Source organism: Halictus rubicundus, chromosome 3 (assembly GCF_050948215.1).
Source record: "Halictus rubicundus isolate RS-2024b chromosome 3, iyHalRubi1_principal, whole genome shotgun sequence".
Lineage (NCBI taxonomy): Eukaryota > Metazoa > Arthropoda > Insecta > Hymenoptera > Halictidae > Halictus > Halictus rubicundus.
The window spans coordinates 10,597,171-10,618,773 of record NC_135151.1 but is presented as its reverse complement, the minus strand read 5'-3'; the positions used below and the strand labels follow the sequence as shown (position 1 = coordinate 10,618,773).

The window sequence follows — 21,603 nt, the reverse complement described above, 5'->3', positions numbered from 1 at the left end:
TTCACGAAACGCTGAAGCACAGAAAGTTTCGAGCTGCTTACAGGGTTTTAATAAGCTGCCATTCCGATGAGAATCTGGCAATTACTCTCGGAAACAGCCGTTCAGATTGCTCGCTACCTTTGTTTGTAAATTATTGCAATTATTTGTTCGAATTTTTCAGCTGTCTCTGCTCAATTTTAAGCGGAAGCTCAAATTCCTCGGTATGCTCGAAACATTAAAGTACGGAAAGTTTCGAGCCGCTTATCCGTTTTTAATGAACTGCTCTTTTGACGAGAACCTGGCATTTACCCTCAGAAACAGCTACTCGGATTGCTCGCTACGTTTGTTCATAAATTATTGAAATTACTTGTAGCCGTCCGAATTCCTTGCTGGAAAGGACAGCTGTCTTAATTTTATCGAAATTTAAACTCCAACACCTAGGTACACTGGAAACATTGCAACACAAAATGCCACTTACACATTCTTAACAAACTTCTCTTTTTACACAAATCACAGAAAAAAAAAGTTTGTCGAAATGACTTGTTCCGATTCTGTACAAATGAACTAATTGTGTCTCATAATCTAGTTCCTTAATTCACAGAATCGTTCCAAACTTTCGTCCTACGAATATTAATATTAAGTCAAAGATACGGGGGTTGTAAACCGGAAATGACCAAAATTTTTGTTCGCAGAACCGCGAAGAATGATCGAAGTAGGAGAACAGCCAGAGCTGCAGAACCCAAGCTTTTCTACTCCTCGCCGGAAATTCATTTCTCGCGAGGACTTCCTCCCGCTTCGAAAAACAGCGTTCGCAACGCCTCCGCGTAAGTGGAACCTAAGTACGAGCCACAAAATCTGATACTTTATCCGGCGTTCATGCTTTCAAGTCATCAAACTTTACAGCTCTCTTTCCGAGTCTCGCTGTTCTAAATTCTACGGGAATTTCCATCGGGGTAGGGCTGCCGGGAGGATCGATCTGTAGATCATCGTTCTCGATGGCCCTTCTCGAACACAGCTTTTCTTCCGGGCGCGTCCCCATCAGGATTCAGGCGAATCATTGCAAAATAGGTGAGCCTGCTGGCTCGGAAGTTGCTCGTTACATCCAGAGGCTGATGTCCGCTTCCTGCCGGCGGAAGGCGTCCCCTTTCACCGGTTCGAATGCACCCTAAAATCTCGATAGAGCTTCTACGGTGACGATGATGACGACGGTGGGGGAAGGGAGGGGGGGGGTGGGTTTGGCCCGATTTTTCCACGACGTCGACGTGGCTTTCCATCGCGCTACTTCTTGGCGTTCGTCCAAGGACAAGCGACGTCGAACGGCCAACCGGAAGCAAACACGAGCCGGCGAAGTCCCTGGTGCTTCGATCGAACATCCCCCTAATCTCCGTGCGTAAATCCGGGCCAGCGGAGAAGTAGAGAGACGTTCAATTTATTTTTCGAGGCCCGGTGAATGGAACAAATTTGCTCCGGCACCTGCCTACTCGCCGTCCAATGGCTTCTCGACCGATACCTGTCGTGCGCATCCTCTTTGACCGATCACCTTCCCTCTAGACTGGGTCTGAAAGATTTTTGATACATCTAGTTCTACTACTACTTCATCTCCTCCCATTTTTTTATCTTTTTACACGTGCTTGTAACCTTCTCGATCTTCGTATGTTCAAGAATGCATTCATCCCTCGAGAACGGAGCTCTTTCTAAGTGTTAGAGAGCTTAAATAGTTCCTTATGGGTTTCATAAGCCGGGTTTGATTATCAGTAACTCGACCAACTCCTCCTCTATCAGTGTCGATCTCTTTTGTTGCAAGTATTATTCTTTTATAGTTGAAGAGTGCATTCAACCCTCGAGAAAGGGGTGTTTTTAACGGATACACAGTTGAGGGTGCGTAGATAGCTCTCTAAGGATCCGATAGATTATCAATAAATGTATTAACTCTTTCTCTTTCATTTCGAATCTGTGTTATTCAAAATATTTCTTTATATTCAATAGTGCATTGAACCGTCGAGACAGGGGTGTTATTAACGGATTCACAGTTGAGGGTGCGTAGATAGCTCTCTAAGGATCCGATAGATTATCAATAAGTGTATTAACTCTTTCTCTTTTATTTTCAATCTGTATTATTCAAAATATTTCTTTATATTCAACAGTGCATTCAACCCTCGAGAAAGTGGTGTTTTTAACGGATTCACAGTTGAGGGTGCCTAGATAGCTCTCTAAGGATCCGATAGATGATCAATAAGTGTATTAACTCTTTCTCTTCTATTTTCAATCTGTATTATTCAAGATATTTCTTTATATTCAAGAGTGCACTTAACCCTCGAGAAAGGGATGTTTTTAACGGATTCACAGTTGAGGGTGCGTAGATAGCTCTCTAAGGATCCGATAGATTATCAAGAAGTGTATTAACTCTTTCTCTTTCATTTCCAGTCTGTATTATTCAAAATATTTCTTTATATTCAACAGTGCATTCAACCCTCGAGAAAGGAATGTTTTTAACGGATTCCCAGTTGATTATCAGTAAGTATACAAGCTCTTTCTCACTAAAAATATGGTGAGGGGGTAAGAAGAACCTCAAAATGGACAATTTTGTGAATGGAGAACGTGAGTGCCCAGGAAATTCGATTTCTACATTAATACAATCAAGAAATTTGAAATTCATTGACAGAACACGTTGATTACAATGGCGGCTACTTTGATAATAACAAGTTTACTTAAAACGAGATTGCGTCCGTTCAACGTTACTGTTCCAAATCGCGCCTCTACCCTCTCATCATCTCTCCGAGCTCGCTGACAGCTCGCAGGCGCCCGGGAATCGCAGCAGAGAATACAAAACCCTCCTCCGCAACATCGACGCGAATCGGACGAAACTCTTGCAGATCGTCGCTGGCCAATCAGAAGTTCTCGCGTGTCGTGAAATTAATTAAATCCGAGGAAGGCGCGGCCGGCGAGCACGCGGCGACGCTTCTTTCTTAAAATAACGAAAGAGTCCCAGCCGGGGATGGTCTCCGGGGGTTGTTGAAGGGGAATGTTGCCGGCGGGTGTGCCAGCAGCCGGAGCAGCAAACCATCCCCCCCCCCACTCTAGCATTGGCATTCCGCCAGGAATTCTGGCGGTGTGTAACGTCGGCCGGCCCATTCTCGGAACAAATAGAGGATGGTAATTCCCGACGTTCGTCGACCTCGAAAGCTCGATTTCATATTCTTCGCGTGTGAAGCTCCCTCCGGCTCCCGGACCGTATTTCCCGGTGATCCTCGACGGGGATCGACTCCTCTTCCTCCTTCCCCTCCCCCTCCCCCCACCGAACAGGCTGTCGACGGTGTGTTACGTCCTCGAGAACTCGCCGACACGCTCGGAGATGGAGCTTCGAAGACGCTAGCGAGTTGCGTACTCGCGCGATGCTGTTTACATTATATAAGAGCTGATTAGCAATTAACGTTTCCGTGTTTGAGTTGCGGGACAAGCGGCGCCGATTCCATTAAACGGCGACTACGGAGCCCGGCGCAGGAAGCAAGCGATACCTCCTGCTCGCGTGTCGTTCCTCTTCCACGTTTCCGCCCGGCAGACGATTTAATGCCGAGCTTCGAACGATTCATTCGAACGCCGCGCCGGCCCGAAAACGAAACGGGTGGCGATCTCGCCGGAGGTACCGCACGGCTACATAAATTTGTTTATGGGCAAACAACGGCGACAACCACCGAGATTGATGCCACTGACACACAAAGGGAGCCCCGGTGACCGATACACGCCGATTCTGATGAAACTTTGCACAGGTGTTCGTTAGACCCACCTAAGAATTTAGACGTATTTCATGTCCGTTTTTCTTCAAGGCAGAAATATATCCTTTTATTCGAACCGGCCCTTTGTACGCAAGTGCTTATACATCGCAAACGACAGAACATTTTTTTCACGAAAATTAGATTAAAAATCGAAATCGGCGTGCATCAGTCACCAGGGTTCCCTTGTCAGAGTTGGTTGGCGTGCAACGTTAATCGTCAGCGTTTCTTGCTCCTCGACGATAGGAAAAAAAGAGGACGTGGGATATGCACGAAAATCGCTCTTAACGAGCGGCTCGATGACGATCCACCCACGCACCCGTTCAAATCAAATCCTCTTGGCCGGGTGCCGAGGGATTGCGCACCATTCAAATTTATTTTCGGGCATCGTTAGAGCTGGGCGATCAGGCCTGCCTCGGATTAGCGAGACTGTCTTGCTTCTGTAAACGGGGTTAGTTACCCGAGCTTTTTCGCGTGTTTTTCTATTTGCTCTGTCGGTGTCAGTCAATTTTCCTTCCCTTCTTAATTTCTCGAGCAATTTTTCAAGGCTTTTCTACGTGCTTTGCAGGTATCAGAGTATTCAATTTTTGAAAATTTATAATCAGGCAGGTGTGCATTGAGGATATCTTCGAAATCTTGCAGAAGTGAAACGATAAAAAGGAATTATTTAAACTCACTAGTCATTTTTATGCGTTAAAAATGGTATATCGACATGGTTAAACTCTTTTAACCTTTTTACTGTTTTGAATTACACATACTCATTTTTGTCATAAATGCATAAAATCCGCAGTCTAGAAATAACATTTTTCTTTGAGGTTTGTGTGCTATAGCATGTACAAGAAGCAAAAGTGTCCGTTGATCTTTTAGACCGGTGGTTCTTAATCTGGGGTGCGTCCACCCCTGGGGGTGCGAGCGAAGTTTCTAAATTTTCGATGAAAAATGTATTGTTCAATAAATAAATGATCTTGCGATAGATGTAATTTTCTAAATAAAGAAATACAGATACATTTTTCAAGGGGGTGCGAGAATTTATTTTTAGATTCAAGGGGATGCCGATCACTGAAAAGGTTAAGAACCACTGTTTTAAACTGAATTTTCTCAAAAACCCTTTTTTTTCGCCACCTTTCAATTTATTTTTATATGTAGTATCACCATTCTCCGCTTGTACCGTGATTTTGAAGACACCCAGTATATTTTTGAGTGTTAGCTTACTTAATGTCAGAATTGCTAGTTACGATATTGTTCGTATACTTTTTTGTTTTATAAGATCTTGATCTATTTTTCGAGGGTTTCTACTCAGGGAATGGTTTATAAATGTTTCTATACATTTGCCTAGTATTAAGTTGCTTAATTTCAATCTTCAAAGTTACTTTTCATTACTCGGAACATTCAGATACAAGTAGAAATATTTGTTCATATGTAAAGCCCTTGTATTTGTTAGTGTGTAAGCATTGTGTTTGTATTGTTTTAATTATCACATAGTATTTTAGACGTAGTTAAGCAGCATTGTTTAAACAAGCTCTAACATTTGCCTTTTTCCCTGTTTATACGTGTTTCGTTTTAGTTTAGTGTGATTTAGTTGCACCACCGCATGACTTCAACCATAATTTATGGGCCGTGTTTTAAACAGCCCTTGGCTGCAACTCACCCTCGGGCAATATTGTATAAAATACGTATATATTCGTAATGCTTCTGTCCAGTTCGCGTGCACTGAAGACAACATAACCGTAGTAATAACATTAATGTATAAACCGGTGGAAATGCATATGGCGTTGCTGATCCAAATTATTAAACGTGCTGTCACGTGTCGTTGTGGTAGGTAATCTATGATTTTTTACTGAGGCTAACCAAATTGCAATATTGTCGTAGATAATGCGAATGCTCTGTAATAGCTTTCTACATGAATGTTACCACCAATGTACCACGAGATTTAATAGCATTGATGTATACAAATCGGGCGATTCAACATGTTGCATTCGAACCTATGACGTCTTAATTATATTGATTTGTTTTATGTAGAAGATTATAAATTAATTAAATATATAATGAAGTCTAGTCTAGAAGCACTGTCTTCAATTACAGTATCTACTCGATATATGTCCAAAACAGGGTATGGCCAGGGACAATTATCGGCTAGAAGATACTATTCTTTGATCCTTTGCAACTTTCATCGTTCATTACACCAGTAAATATCATCAGAAATATATCATATTCTGTATCATTTTAATCAGAAAATTGCTACGAGTATGTTGGTGAAAGTCCCATAAAAAAATAATTAAAAGTAAAGAAATTTTGTTATTGAATTAGTAGTGGTCTTCTGGTCTCACACCGATATACAGTCGTTCTGCGACAATTATCGGCTACATATTTGGGACATATATCGAGTAGAGACTGTATCAGCACGATCCCCTACGATTTTAATGAAAAAAATCCTACAAGTGACACTCATCTATTTTGATGCAATTTTAACTTCTCAAAATGCTACAAAAAAAAAAAAAATCCTATAAGCGATACTCATCTATTTCAATGTAATTTTAACTCCTCAAAATGGACTTAAGAAGAGCAATAAGTTAGATTATTTGTTGGTCTATGGAATAGAGGGGACAGTTTGTATAGTGCTTGTAAGAACAGTTAACACACAAGGGGTAGAAATAGGGGAGGGTGGAGTTATAAAATATTTGAAAAAAGATAAGATTTAACACTCAAGACATCGAGGTAAAAGACAAAAAAATATCTGCAACGATCTAGAGTGAACGTTATTCTCGGTACTCCAGCGCGGAAAGAACGAAAGACAAGTTCGAAAGACAACGAAAGAAATCGTCGTGCAAATGCGAGCGCGTTGAAAGGAGTAGAAGTAGGGGATGGATGGTGGACAAAGGTGGGTCGCAAGGAAAATAGCCTACCTTCCGCTGTAGTAACGAGGATCATGCTTTCAGGATGCTTGTTGACCAGCCGTCGAATCAGGTCGATCTGCTCCAGGGCCAGCTGGACCGAGTCGAGATACTGCGAGGAGCACGGCACGTAGGCGGACCAGAACTGCAACAGTTGCAACGACGAAAGTTGAAGTAAGTACCACACAAAGCTATAATACTCGCGGTGGACGGAGATTCGCGCGAAACCTTGCGAAATCTGAAGTCCAGGGGCTAGCGTGACCGCGTGTTCTAAATAATAGCAACTTGCTAGCCGCTGATACGGTTTCCTTGTCCGATCATTATCGCGGACGGATCTCGAGTAAACACGACGTCCAAAGGGCTAATGGCGGCGAATGGCCGATTACTCATCCCGGTTTTCAACGGACAGAAGTTTCGAAATAATTAAGGAGCGGGGTATTAGACGAGTGTCTCGGACGCCGCGAAGGCGGCGCGGGCGTCGTTTTGAATTTTAAATGCCGGGGATATCGGTGCTCGTAAATCACCGAGTATTTATCCCCTCGGCTGGCAGTGCGCGCCACCTAAGGAAATATATATTCGGTTACTCCGAGTAAATTAAACGGACGTATCAGATCCCAGGATTAGACGGGCGGCCCGCGATATTTCATTCGATTTGATACCGGCGAACGTGAGCACGCATAAAAAATAACCGACCGGGCGTCGCCTATATCGTTGTGTTAACCCTCGCACACCCTTCCGTCCGAGAATTCACCCCTTTCGTGATAGCGCGAAATGTTTGATTTCGCCGGGATTATGTCGCGACGTGATACATTTGTCGTGAAGCACGTAATTGCGGGTATAATGTAATCCTTTTTCATCGAGGGGGACCCATAAGTAGTCAATTATTTGGATATTTAAAACAGACTTTGCAGTAAATGCAAGTTTTTATTTCTTAATTTATTATATAAACTCCATCATTAACAAGGACAGTTTGCCATATAATCTGCAAATTTCCAATCCCCCTCTTATAGAAATCCAGGGTTCGTGAAGCAAAATATTTCTCAAGGTGCCTCCTTACATCTTCTACAGAAGTGAATGTTTTATTTCTTAAATAATGCTCCAGAGATCTGAAAAGATGATAGTCAGAAGGAGCAATATCCGGAGAGTACGGAAGGTGAAGTAAAACTTCCCATTGCAATTCTGTGATTTTTTCCTGAGTGAGTTTCGCTGTATGGGGCCAGGCATTGTCAATTTGCAGTATTATACCTTTTCTGTGGACTAAAGATCCCCTCTTTTTCAATAGTTCTGAATACAGCCGTTGTAATTGCTGACAATACAACTCAGCAGTAACTGTTTCTCCAGGTTGCAACAACTCAAAGTGAATTATGCTCACAGTAGTGGGGATAGTTCTACGACTTTTATCAGCCAGGTATTTGCGACGTATATCGAGAAAAGACTGTACCGAGGTCCTGCGGGGATCACGCGGTCTCGGAATTTTTTAAACGGCCACGAATTAAGAGACAATGGGCGCACAACTTGCGGTTGGTTCCACGAGAGATTCTCTTCTTTTTTTTTCCAAATGTCTCCCGTCTCGTTTGAATCCAGCTCGGTTGGAGTTTTAGGTCAGACGGTTTAAAAAAACGTGACCATACGTAGGTGTCGGTGTGCGTTAGTCGGGGGCAAGTTTTCTTTTCTTTTCTTTTCATCCGCGCATTCGCGTTCTCACCGCGCGAAAAATCGAGCAGAGGTCGCGGTCGCGTTTTAGGTCAGACGCTCACGAATGTATCCACCCCCGACGTTCTACTTTAAAAAGCAACACACCGGATCTTGCGAAATTAGTGTACCCCATTGTAGAAGATTGCTCGAAAAGTCTCGAATCAGTGAAAAAGCTGTTGGTCTTACCAAATAAGTAACCGGTTCAATATTATACAGGGTTTCTCACCTCACTCGACCATCTAAATTATCTCGCTTATTTTTTATAATAGAAGAATATTTCAGAGGAAAACATTAGTTGGTTCAAAGGGGCAAATATTATGATACGCAAAAAAATTTGTTCAAGGTTATGTGTTTTTGAATTTTCCGGGCTCAAGGTCACGTGAAGGTCATAATATTACAGGTCGTTGGATGAAATCTCAAAAACATATAACCTTGAACAAATTTTTCTGCGTATCATAATATTTGCATCTCTGAACCAACTAATGTTTTCCTCAAAAATTTTCTTCTATCGTAAATAACAAGCGAGATATTTTAGATGGTCGAGTTAGGTGAGACATCCTGTATTGTTCTAGGGTTAAGTACTACAAATTGTAAAGTTTGTCATAATGACTGCGGGTCTTTTTGCAAAATACATTTTTTTACCGGAACTGCAACAAACTCGAGTGAAAAGTTACGGAGCGAATAATCGTAATTGTCCGCCATTTCCTGGTTTCCTGTCGCTTCGAATATTCTCGCAATCGTAAAATATGCGTTTATCAATTACGCGGACAGAGGAAGAATGGAAAAACAGCAGGAACAATAATTCTCAGCGACGTAATTACGAGTCCTTGGCCATATTTAGCCGGCCGGGAAGCGCATTTAAGTTTGAATTCATAATTCCGGGGTATCTTAGATTCCCGTGGCAGCCTCGGCGACAAGGTTTCTCCCGGCAAACAGGTGTTCAGGCTTTTCCCGTGTCGAGCGACTTAATTCACCGGCAACAATTTTTCTTCCTCCCGCGTCTTGATCCCTGGCCGACTTCATTATCCTCCTGTCCGAAATCTTTCGCGGCGGGATTTTCTCGGGACTTTCCTCCGCGACGTAAACTACACAAACGTCGCGCTTTTTTGCGCGAGCTAATTGCAACGCGACGATAATTTAATCGCGGTCGGCACCCACCTTTGAATCCGCCGCGCCGTGTCAATCCCCGGGAACTTTCCCGTCTCTCGCGCCGCAAGATCTTTCCGCTACTTCGGAATTACGAGCAGCAATTTACTTTCCGTCACGCGGATACGTTCCTAATTAACGGATCGGGAGCGAGAAACGCGGAGTTTGTAAACCTCTGCCATCGATATTGCGCTCTCGACCTCTCGCCGTCACCGGTCGCTTTGATCTTTCCCGCGCTCCTTCGTAAAATTGCGCTCGTACTAATTCGCAAATATTTCAATACAATCGGGGGCAGGTTAATAATACTTTTGACGCGTTCACTGGCACAGAAACTGTTTTTTTTTCAATTTATTCATTCGACGTCGCATCGGCGTGTATGCTATCTATAGGGCGCAGTTTTCATTTATGCAGGTTGAACCACAGAGTGACCAGTAGAGATTACACTGTTATTAGCAGTCCTCCAACGCCGCTATCAGCTATCAGTGCAGAGGTCATAGAAACTGCTAAACACTCTATTATTCGCCTGCATTCGTCATTGCAGCTGACGGACACCATTTTGAACATCGCTTAAATGAAGGTCAAAGTTATGTCATCATACATACAGAATTCGTCTTGAAATCCTTCTGCGTAAAAAAATCATAGGTGTACTTTCAAAAAATTAAAGGTGAAAAATCATGAAAAAATTGGTTGAAAAGAAATTTGCTATCATCACGTGAAAGCTCACTGGATTTTCGATCGCACTGCTAATAACAGAGTAATCTCTACTGGTCACGATTCGTGGTTGACCTGGTATAATTTTTTAATTATAAGCCCAATCCCCCTTGTACAATCCCCCTTCAAGTCTTCAGGGTTTGACAATTGCAACTGGACGAAACGTGGAACGCTTTTCGGGAGAATTTCGAAAATCGGCGTTTTGACGTCATCGCGGAAGGAAGTTCCCACCGTCACATGGTTCACCTCGCCGTGTCTATCTGCCGCTCGATAAACGCATTCTCTTTCGGCACACTTTTATCACGGAAGATACCCAATTCCCTGAAGATCGACCGTTTTGAATGGAACACACACGGGCTATTTCGAATCGGTTGGAATTCACTTTTGGGAAGCAGTCGCTGGGAAACGCGGTAGATTGCTTGCCGGTAGAACCGCCTCCTGGGTACGATCGAACACGCTTGCACTATGCGCGCCGGATTTTCGCCGCGTTTCTGTGCCCGTACATTCCGCTCGAGCGCGTTGCTGTTGCCGGCGCATTTATTCGGCAGACTCGCAGATTGTCTTTTAGACCGCCGACAGATCAAATTATAATAATCCCGCGCGATTATACGGCGGTCCGACCAAATGGCTGGGACTGCTAATTACATTTTGTCGTCGGGTAACGTCCTGCAAATATTAGTTTAGCGTTTTACAGTTAGAATTAAACTGTGGACGTTTCAGCGAGATAAAAATTGTCTAGGCTGATGGCAAGGAACGGGAGCCGAATGAAAATGTATTTCCTTTCTTAATTCTTCGAATATCTCTGTGGGTTTTTATTTTACTCGTTTTGGCATAAATCCATAAAATCTGCAGTCTATTGTGAATAAAATCAACCACTTGGTGCGAGGGTTAAAATTATGTTTATTTCCCTTGCTTGTAAGGATTTAAAATTGTTGATTTGTATGAACAGGTGTGTTAGAACTATACGATTTCCACTTATTGGCGTTGACTTCCAAGTGAGCAATGTACATAGTCGTTTAACAATTTTTTAGCAAATAAAAAATATTATTATACTATTATTTTTTTAAATAAATAAAATAGACATTATTTTATTAGTTTCTTCACACCACGTGTTAATAAATAAAACGAAACAAATAAAAACTTCGAGAAATAGTAACAGTGTTCAGAAATGATCAATGAGGAATCTGCAAATCGTTTTTAATATCATAATCACAGTTTTAGAAAGAAAATGGTTCCCAGGAAGAGTACCATCTGCGAAATATTCAGAAAAGTTTAACGAAGATGGTAAAAAAAGTAAGAAAATTTTTAATATCAACGCAACAATGATTTTACAAAGAAAAAACAAAAATGGAAGAAATTCGTAAAAGTGTTAGCAAAAAAAAAAAAAAAAAATAAGGTGTGTAAGAGTACAAAAATCCAAGAGAATTTCCATTAAGTGCTAAACAACGGTTTCACAAAGACAGTGGAATTTTTCAGAGTAGGGAAAATAATTTGAAGAATGTTCTTGCTCAACTGATTCAGAAGCAATTTTTCGTCGTGCTTTCACGTTCGACTAACGAGTCCATCAAAGTAATAAACGACAGCGTTCAGGTAAAATTTGCTGCAGCTAATTAGCTCGGGGGAGAGTTGGTAGTTCGGTGATTATGCGGTAAATTGTAAATGCGATAGCATCGGTGTCCCTTTTTCGAGGTGTCCCAGCCTGCCCTCAGCCCAAGAGGGTCGCGATCAATGTTCGCGTAACCTTTTCGCGACGGATGCCTTCTCCTCCGGTTGTGAATTAACCGGGACAGTGATGGATCGTGGCGGGAACAGTTTGTCGGTACCTGTACGCCGCCTCTGTCTACGTATATTATGCATACATGCATGCATACGATGCCTCCGTGGACGTAGCCGACCAGTCACTCGATGTAAGCAAACTGAATACCTTCGGGGACGCGTTGACATCCAGAGACGACTGAGAAAATTGCTGGAACCCATGTGTACACGACCTTATAGCTTTGCGGAGGATCGCTCGCCCTCATCTTCGATCCTGCACTCCTTTATCGAGCACCGTTTACCGGTTGTCTGCTTTAAGTACGCTCCGAGCCGAAAGTTTGCTATGTTTGTCTGAACTGCTAGAAACACGTTGTAACAAACTAGCTTGTTGAAATAAACAGCAACTGTTTATTTGTAACAAGGAACAACCGAGGGCTGTAGCAATTAGGATCGCCGCGTGTGTGCGATATTGTGTGTCTAAGAGAATTATGTGTACCGAGTGTTCCACTCGATGTGTCATTTATCGTTTATAACTAAACCATAATAATTACACAGTATTAACACTAAAACTACCACGGTCAAAATGACCGGTTTTATATTTTACAATTATTGAAACTATAAAAACCCATTTTTGGAAAGTGGTTTAATAAATTTCCAGATACTATTGATGCTTGGTGGGTTTAGTGTACTACAGGTAGCAGCGTCAGTATTTCCTTTCCTGGAGTAATTAGCACCGTCACTCGACAGGGGTATTCATTTTTCTCGTGCATAACTGCCTAAGAAGCTTATTTGAATTTTGTCCCCAGTCAAACCGATGTCATCTTAACAGTATTAGTATAATGCGTTACTTGCAGTATACTTCTCGAGCATATTTTCGTTGAACACCGTCGACGGTAACTTTTCAGAGCAAGTTCCTGTTCGTTGTTTAGCCACGGCTACCATAATCGCGTCTAGACGAGCTTCTAATAGATGGGATCAACGCGAGAGACTGTTTTGCTAACGAGCCACCGGTGCCCAGGGTATTTTCAAAGGTCTCCCGGGTTATTTTCTTGGGGCAGTGCTTCTCTATGGATTCTACAGTATATCCACCCCCGAGGGAGGGAACAGATGTTGCTCTATTGGACGAGATTCCATTTCTGACGTCTTAAAGTTAAACCCCCCCTCGGATAAAACGAGACTGCCGGTGTTTCTGGCGATCCGAGTCGGAACAGTTGGAATGGAATGCGTTCTCAAATCCTCGAGAATGATCGTCCGAGCGCTAATAAAATCTTTCGGCACCGTTTCAACGAGCAACACCCATTCCGCTAAATTCTCGAAAATTATAGCGCGCGTAATCTGCAGATATAAACTCCACCGATTGACAATTCCGATTACTTTTATGTTCACCCTTTACATTTAGATCAGTATTTATCATGCTATGTGATATAATATAATACCAATATAATGTAGTCATACTAATATAGTTAAGTCTTACTAATTTAATTGTTATTTCTTCAATGTCTGAAGACACAAGTATAGTTTTTTTATGCGTCAACCGATTCCAATGAAACTTTTTGCATATATGTAACTTACTTGGATCTACAAAAGGGACATTTTAAATTTTCATTACAGACACAGATAAAAACTTAAAAATCGCGACCTCTACCTTTTGCTTCGCAATTACGACCAACAGCAATTTACAAAAATTTATTTATGCATTACTCAGTAAATTAACCCCCCGAACAACTCCAAAAAATTCAAGCCGTTTGTTCTAATTTTCAAAAAGTTATTTACTTTTAAAGGGTGGACGAACACTTTGCACACCGACTGTACCTGCCAGATCAACCGCCACGTCCGGAGGGTTGAAGAAGTTATTAACAAAATCTCGGTGCCCGGCGCATTATCAATCGAGTAGATTGGTACCGCGGCTGATCCGAGCTGCAAGAGGGTTCCTTGAAAAGGGTGTCGCCACCTCGAGTTTTAATATCGCCGTGCCGAATGGATTTGCAACCGGTGCGGCGCGTCGGCTCTATAGTCGATACAACTAATACCGTTTCATCGAGTCACATCGGTTATTCAGTGCGAGCCAAGTCTCGCGTCTGAATGAAATAGCGTCCTGTATAGGGGCGCGGGTTGCGTCAAATTCGCCATTCAGCCGAGGGCTCCAAGGAAACCGCGGCTTCGGTCCGCCTCGGTCTGCGTTAGCGCGAAAAATATCCCCGCGTCTAGACCGGTCGGCGATATGAACATTGCGGCAGGGTCGCGAACTTCACCGCGACAGCAATTTCACAGGTGGGAACCTTCATTACGAGCCCGTCGACCCGACCAGGCCCGAGACGGGCTGTAACCCTTGACAAGAGGATTTTTTAAAATATTCAAGACATTCTCCTCGGAAAACTAGATTGCGTATCGAACTCATAAAACGCCATGGGAAAAGGAAAATGCAGGGGAGTTCCCCTAGCGCCGGAAAATTAAAATGTTCCTTAAATAAATGAAAAAATATAATACTTTATTTATTTCACACTTTAGTTACTCTACTTGAGGAAATATAATACTTTCTTTTTTATTCTAGTTATTTATAAATTGGTGATATTAGAAACCAAAATAAAGTGAAAAATAAACATTTCCGTAATAATCAATTGAAATTAATATTGCCGAATTTTCAAGGGTCGAATTCACGTCCTTAACCCTTTGCACTACTATTTATCTTGTGACTGTAACGATTAGAAATTCTTCATCTTTCAGAATTTCGTAGAAAAATAAGATAGATTATATTCATTGTATGCCTACGTTCTCTCCAAAAGATATTAACTACGACAAAATAGAACTTTATTTCTAGGTTTATAGGTTTTAAATTTTACAATTATTGAAACTATAAAAATTCATTTATGGAAAATAGTGGACTAAATTTCCTCCTCCAAGCATTTATTATTTTGAAAATTACGGACAATCTTAATGAATTTAGGGTTGCCATTTTCACAAGGCAATATTTACCAGATACTGTTAATGCTTGGTAGGTTTAGTGTTAAAGGAAATTAATAGTATATGTACATATTTATTAGACTCTGTTCAGAATCTTCATCACGCAAGGGGTTACAGTGAATTTAGGCAGCAAAAATAATAACGTAACACTTACCTATATATGCATTACACATTACCAAGTTTTCATAGTATTTTGAATTTCCGGGTTCGGGATCTTCCCTGGTTAGATTATTACTTTGAACTTCTTCGCCTCGAATTTTGCCCCGTCAAATTAGCGATCCGTCGCATTCCACGCACCCGCAAACAAGAGCACACCCCCGTTCCCGGATTTACGAGGTGGAAATCGTATCGCGAACGTCGGCAGACTTCGCGAGACTCCGTAACACGGCGACGAAGGGACTTCCCTTGTTTTCGGCGAGATTGGAAATCGATATTCCACGCGCGCCCTGTCTGTCGATGCGAACCGGGGGTGGCTGGTGATCGCGGGAAATGTTAATCTCGATAATGAGCTCGCTTGAGTTTTGCCACGGTGGATCTTCGCCTCTAGTACCGCTTGCTTCGGGCGTCTCGCCGGCGAATGGAGATCGTCGGATTCCTTTTACGAGGCATTTCGAGGGCCGAATGCTCCGATAACGTTTGCGACCGTCATGTAAAATACGGAGGAAGCGGCGAAAATTGTCTGCGGAACACCGGGACAGGCCAGACTTGCTGGCAAACGCGATCTTTATGTTTTATCTTTATATCGATCTTATTTACACAGGTTCCGGACGAATAACATGTACGGGGTGTAAAAGAAGGTCATCCGGGACGAATCTGCACCCCTGGATAATTCTAAAACAACCTTGCCGGAAAATTTTTCTTCAAAATTTGTCCCCACGTTAATACCTTCTACTCAAAAAGCGAAAAAGTTTGAACGGAAGTTTGCTGGCCCACGCTGTACGTCTTTTTCTATTTTTCGAACTTTCGTTTTAAAATAAACGAGTGAAACGATGCAATTGGCTCAATTTATCTCGAAGTATGCTACCATAGACGTCTCAAGAGTTGAACGAATTAGTTAGTTAAAAATGTACAGTTCTATCGCTGTCGTTAAAAAAATTTCGAATCAGGAAGGGCTCGTTGAGTTAATGACCCGGTTAGAATCTAAACGGGCTGGAAAGGCCAGTTACGCGTTCACGATGCAGTGAATTCTCGATATATGTCAACAACACGGGGAAACATACCCGCGCCGTGTTATGTTTGCACACCTCGGCGACCGAGGCCTCTCGAGCTCTTCGGGGTATACCCCGCGGTATTGGGGATAATTCCGCGACGTTTATCATCCAGGCCTTGGCGACGTATATAGAGAAATCACTGTATTTTGTATTTGTAAACTAGTTTCAATTGAATGGACCTAATAAACCGTATCAACGAATGTAAGGAAAAAGAACCTTGAAAATTCAATTGGAAGAAGGAACATATTTAGAGAGTGGACACATTGTCCGTCGCATTAAAAAGGTTATTTCGAAATTGTAGCCAGTTTTAAATGGAGGAATCTTAATAAGCAGTTTCGAAGAACGCCAGGGGAAGGCACTTTAGAAATTCCGTCGAGGACGGAACATCTTCGATTCCGCAAGACCAATTTTCCGCAGTCCGCAAAGTTCCGCTGTCATTCGCGACTGTCCAAAGGTTAAACGGAAGCAGCGTTAACGCGAGGATCGCGTGTCACCGTTCTCTTCCGGGCCCGGCGATGTTTCAATTACCGTGGGCCGGGGTTTTTTCGCGGGCGCGCGAACACGCCGCGATTAATTAAGACCGCAACGGTTTTCGACGTTCATTCCGGCGTCGTCGCCGGCGCTGTCGGCGACTGGGATGATTAATTCGCAGCACGCGATCCCGTCGAAAAAATTCGCCAGAAATCGATTCAATTAACGGGCGCGCGCCGATCTAACCGAGCGGCGTCGCGACGAGATCGCGGGAAACTTTGCCAATTAATTTCTCGCGGTTGCCCGAGATTACGGGGGCTGACGAAAATTTATCGCGCGGTCCTCGGGCCACGAGATAGATAGAGAGAGAGAGAGAGAGAGGGAGCACGTCGCCGGTCGTTCACCCCCTCGATATCCGTCGGATTAATCTCGGACCTCCATTACGCGGCATCCTTTCGCCTAACTTCTCGCCGGAGAGGGGGGAAAAACTTGCGCCGGACTCTGTACTCACCCCTTTCCCGACCCCGCGTGGCCGATCGGTCACGGCCTCCGGGCCACCTTTCACCGGAAACACGGTAAAAACCGGTATCCAACGGCGGATGAAAAGGTTGCGCCGAGAAGTTCGCGTACCAGCGAATGTACACTCGAGAACGAACGAAAGCCTGCCATTCCGGCTTGCCGATCAAATAAATCTTTTCTTCGTCGGCTCACCGACTCTCGACCGCTTCGTTCCGGAACAGTTTTCGCGTTTCAAAAAAAGAAAAAAAAACATGGAATCACCCGGAGACCCCGGCCTGCACCGAACAATGTCCGGTCATGCCATTGACGGCGGCATTTTGTTCGAAACTTTTGATTTGCTCGCTTGAGGCAGCTTTCTTGTTCGGTACGCTTACAAGGCATTTTTCGGGAATTGTTTTGAAAGAATGCTACTGGACATCGTCACTTCAAAGTTAGTATGTCGTTTCGAAGAGTGTGCTTGAATTTTTTGAAGCAGTAATAATTTGGTTCTAATCCGATTAATTTCTGAAATCATGGTACCGGCGGCCGGGTGCATCATGCAAAAACACGTCTAAAAAAAGGAATAAAAGTTTGTCGTTTGACATCTCGATCTCGAGAAAATCTCGGACACGTCTAACGCGTCTGACCATGACCAACCAATTCTACTTGCAGCATATACTGGAGCACGTGGACCCGGCGGATCTTGAAACTCATTTTTCTTGAAAATGGAACGTCAATAAAAAAAATGTTATTCCTTGTAGAATCACCACCCGGCCGCTTGTACCGCAATTTCAAAAACACCCTGCGTTCTTCGAGTCTGATTCTGACTTTAGACACGATGAAAAATATTCACAGTGTTATTAGTGGTACCAATTGGATTCTAAATAATGTGTAACCTAGACAACGAGCCAAATTTTGATCCTCCTCATTATTTTCTACTCGCTGAAATCGTTAAAGAAAGGAAAAGAATTTCGTTCGGCTTCCGTTCCTCGGAATCGGAACATTTTTATCGCGCGTCGAGGTCCTCAGATCTAACAATGATAATGAGGAATGGAGGGCCCCTTTTCTCTCGATATTTGCTTTCCCGTGTCGGCGGACGAGTCGCGTGTCGCAGACAATTAATCGATAGTTCGATCGCCGCGTCGCGTCGGAACAAGAGGAATGGAAAAGTGAAGTTTCCTTCGAGTTCGATCTTTTTCCGCCCGGCGGGGGTGGTTTCATCGAATCGAAGGGACGGGACGGCCGGGGGTGGCTCGTAATTCTCGTCCCGTCGTAAATCGCCCCGGGGAAATGGAGGACTTTCACGGGAAAGTGTTTCAAATGGAGCATCGGCGCTTTCTTCGGGAACAGTTTTCCCCGCGAGAAAATTTGCAGCTGAACGTCGCTCTATCGCGCTGCCTCGGAATTACGAGGCGGCCGGTAATTCGGCACTGTCTGCTTGAGAAATACGTAAGTATTAGGCTGCTGCATATGAAATATCCGATTTTTAACAGCGACGGTAAAAGAACACAATTTTTGTATAAAACTTATTGATCGAGGCAAGCACCGTCATAATCAAACTACTCCGTCAACGAATTAGTTCCTCGTTCATTCATAAGACTATCATCTTCACTTTTGAGATTTTTAAGCATCAACGAATGGAGCGTTCATGTACCCATCACATTTTCACTAAAAATCATATAATGCTATTGTCAATATTCTTACTTTTCCACTCGTATAAAAGGAACACATAACAATCACATTGATGAGCATTGCAATTAACTATATTTAAAATTGAAATTAAATATATAAATAAAAAGTGAAGGCAAGACCTTGAAAATCAGCTTTGTACTTTAAAACAGTATATAATAAGCTTGTGGACTATAATAGTGTTTCTAGGTCAAAAGACGTTATTACATATGCATTCTAACATCACACATTTCATACGCACTAATCTAATATATGTATATTGATCGAATAGTGGGTGATGAAATTATTAGAGTTACTGGTGTATATTGACGAGAAACAATTTTAAAACGAAAGTCTAGCGCTTCACCGAATTCTTATAATTTGTTTGCAAGGTATCGTGTGCTATTTGTCTGTCGCATTAACAATAAATACATTTTTTGTTCCCGTGAGTCTTTATGCAAAATGAATATGTTCGTGATCAATTGCAAAAGATGAGAGTAGAACATAGGAAGTCACTCCTTTTTTTAATAATTTTAACAAGCAGATATTTAAGTGACAGTATTTTCAAATTGTTGTTATTTTTCTTGTATTATGTTTGACCTGTTCATTTGTCATAAATGCACAAAATCCACGATCTATTCGTCCACTGTAAGTGTACATTTCTACCGTTGCATACTGTTGTTAACATTAAAATTCATAACTGATTTTCGACTTCAAAAATTAACGTTAAGTATGAGATTCATTTACGGAAAATTGCAAAGAAAACATTTTTTATACATTCATAATCGAATGAGATATTGAAGTATTATTGATGGATTAATGTTTTCTCGGACAATTGTCGCGTTATTATCAATTGTTATCGAGCTCACCTGCGCTGCGACCATTCCTTCTTTTAATCTTCTGAGGTCCGTGTGACTCCACGCGCTCCGGGACCAGGGATGAGTGTCCCTCAAGTCATCAAACCTGAACTCCCGCAGCTGGTTCTTCAGGAACTTGCGTATGTTCCACGGGAGGTCGTTGTGCCTGCGGCAGATCAACAGAATTCACTTGTTTAGGCTATGCTACTCGATCTTCTCGGTTACACAGTTTTTACATCAAACATTCTGTACTTAATCCTAAGAAAACCTTATCTCTCGAAAAAACGTATTTACTACGGAAACTTCGTAAAAAATCAGTAACAGTCAAGACATTCGTTCTAAATCAACGCACCTGCTGTCTTCAATATGCTTAGGTATATACAGGATGTCCCAAAAATGTACTTCATTCACAGGGGCGACTCCCGAGGATATTTGAAGTAACTTTTTCCTTTGCGAAAATGTTCTTCGAGGCTTCGTTAATAACTCCTCAACTCAGCTGCGGAGAACATTTTCGCAAAGGAAAAAGTTACTTGAAATGACCTCGGGAATCATCCCTTTACATTTTGGGACACCCTGCACACATAATTTCCACTTAAAAACGGAGTTCTCTTTTGTCGAGTTGTCTTGACTCCCAATTGATCATTAAACTTGAACGACTCGCCTTTATTATAAGATAAACACAATTGTTTCTTCTCTTGTGCAACTAGATATCTAAATTGGTTTCAATCAAAGGGAGATTGTATGCAGAGACTTATTTAAAGCGTCTCTCTATTCTCACGCGAACAATAAACTCTTCAATCGATGCACATGAGAACTACTTCAACTATTTTCATTTCCCATCGACCTAACATTTCAAAAGGATTTCTTGACAAGTGGGACATTATGCTTGTGATCATCAATTTAAAAGTACACTACGACACAGTGTGAAGGGTCCGTTTCACCGCTTGGTCATCCACGTCCTAAGGTATCGTATTCCGAACGACTCGCGATCGCAATGTGTGTTGTCTTGTACAAAAATGGAAGAAGAGCCGGAGGGAGCATGATCGCTGGTAAACTTTGTCCCGCAGTAGCATTAGCCGGCGTCCGCAAGCTCCAGAGTGGTTCGATTGTATCGCCCGAGGTCAGGCCAAGTTATTTCGTTCGAGTTTCTTGATTTCTTTCACAGGATCCGCGCGCAGCACGCTGGCCAAATATTGTCGGACGGTTTTTCACCGGGGCGAGCGTCAACATTGTTAGCGTGCATCGCACTGAATCCACCGAAAGAAATCCCTCGACGAGTGTTATGTAAATCGGCGTGTTTGCGAACCCGGAAGAGAACAGAGAACGAACTTTTCATCTCGATCGTATCTGGAAATTCACACAATCTTATAGACCCTTTAATAAGAGACCGGTAAGACTCGGGAAAACGCCCCCCTTTCTTTCGACGCGTGACCAACGCCATTCTATTCGTTTTGACGTGCTGAACACGAAATGTATTTGTCATTTTTGGCGCGAATGAATGGTTTTCGAGATATTCGCGAAAAACTACAGCTACTACTACATGAATCCTGCGTATACCTACGCTTTCTATATTCTATACAGAAAATACCTTTTTAACAAGTTCGCCCGTTATATACGTTGCTTACTGGCCGCCGGGATGAGGAGTAGAAGAGAAGGGGGCCTATGTTGCGTACACGACGATTCATGTAGTAGTAGCGGTAGTTTTTTCGCAACTATTCATTTGCGCCAAAAATAATAATTACATTTTGTGTTCACCATGTCAAAACAAATAGAATGGCGTAGGTCATGCATCGAAAGGATGGGGGGCGTTTTCCCAAGTTCAGCCAAAAGACCTAACGCTTGTACTACTGTACTGTACCAAAATTTGAAAATATCAAGTTTCTTTAACTTCTGTAGCTTTTTCTAATGATGAATCCATCGGTGTGCAAAATTGAAGGATCTCTCGTTCTGGCACGAAGCGGTGTCGAGCGAAAAACTTCGAAAGAAGAAG

The 21,603-nt window shown here is 42.6% G+C and overlaps 1 protein-coding gene and 1 long non-coding RNA gene across 2 annotated transcripts in view; one reads left to right on the top strand and one right to left on the bottom strand.

The window, feature by feature from the left end:
- Window positions 1-21,603, top strand: part of LOC143352662 (uncharacterized) — a 607,068-nt gene that overhangs the window by 56,582 nt on the left and 528,883 nt on the right. The gene's annotated exons all lie outside the window — the stretch shown is intronic.
- The window catches only part of LOC143352657 (dipeptidase 1), a 156,664-nt gene that overhangs the window by 88,705 nt on the left and 46,356 nt on the right, over window positions 1-21,603 (bottom strand). The window contains exons 3-4 of the mRNA XM_076785335.1: window positions 19,626-19,779; window positions 6,653-6,785 (exon numbers count right to left, since the gene is read on the bottom strand). Of these exons, the coding sequence (XP_076641450.1) occupies window positions 6,653-6,785; window positions 19,626-19,779 (287 nt within the window). The remainder of the gene's footprint in view (window positions 1-6,652; window positions 6,786-19,625; window positions 19,780-21,603) is intronic.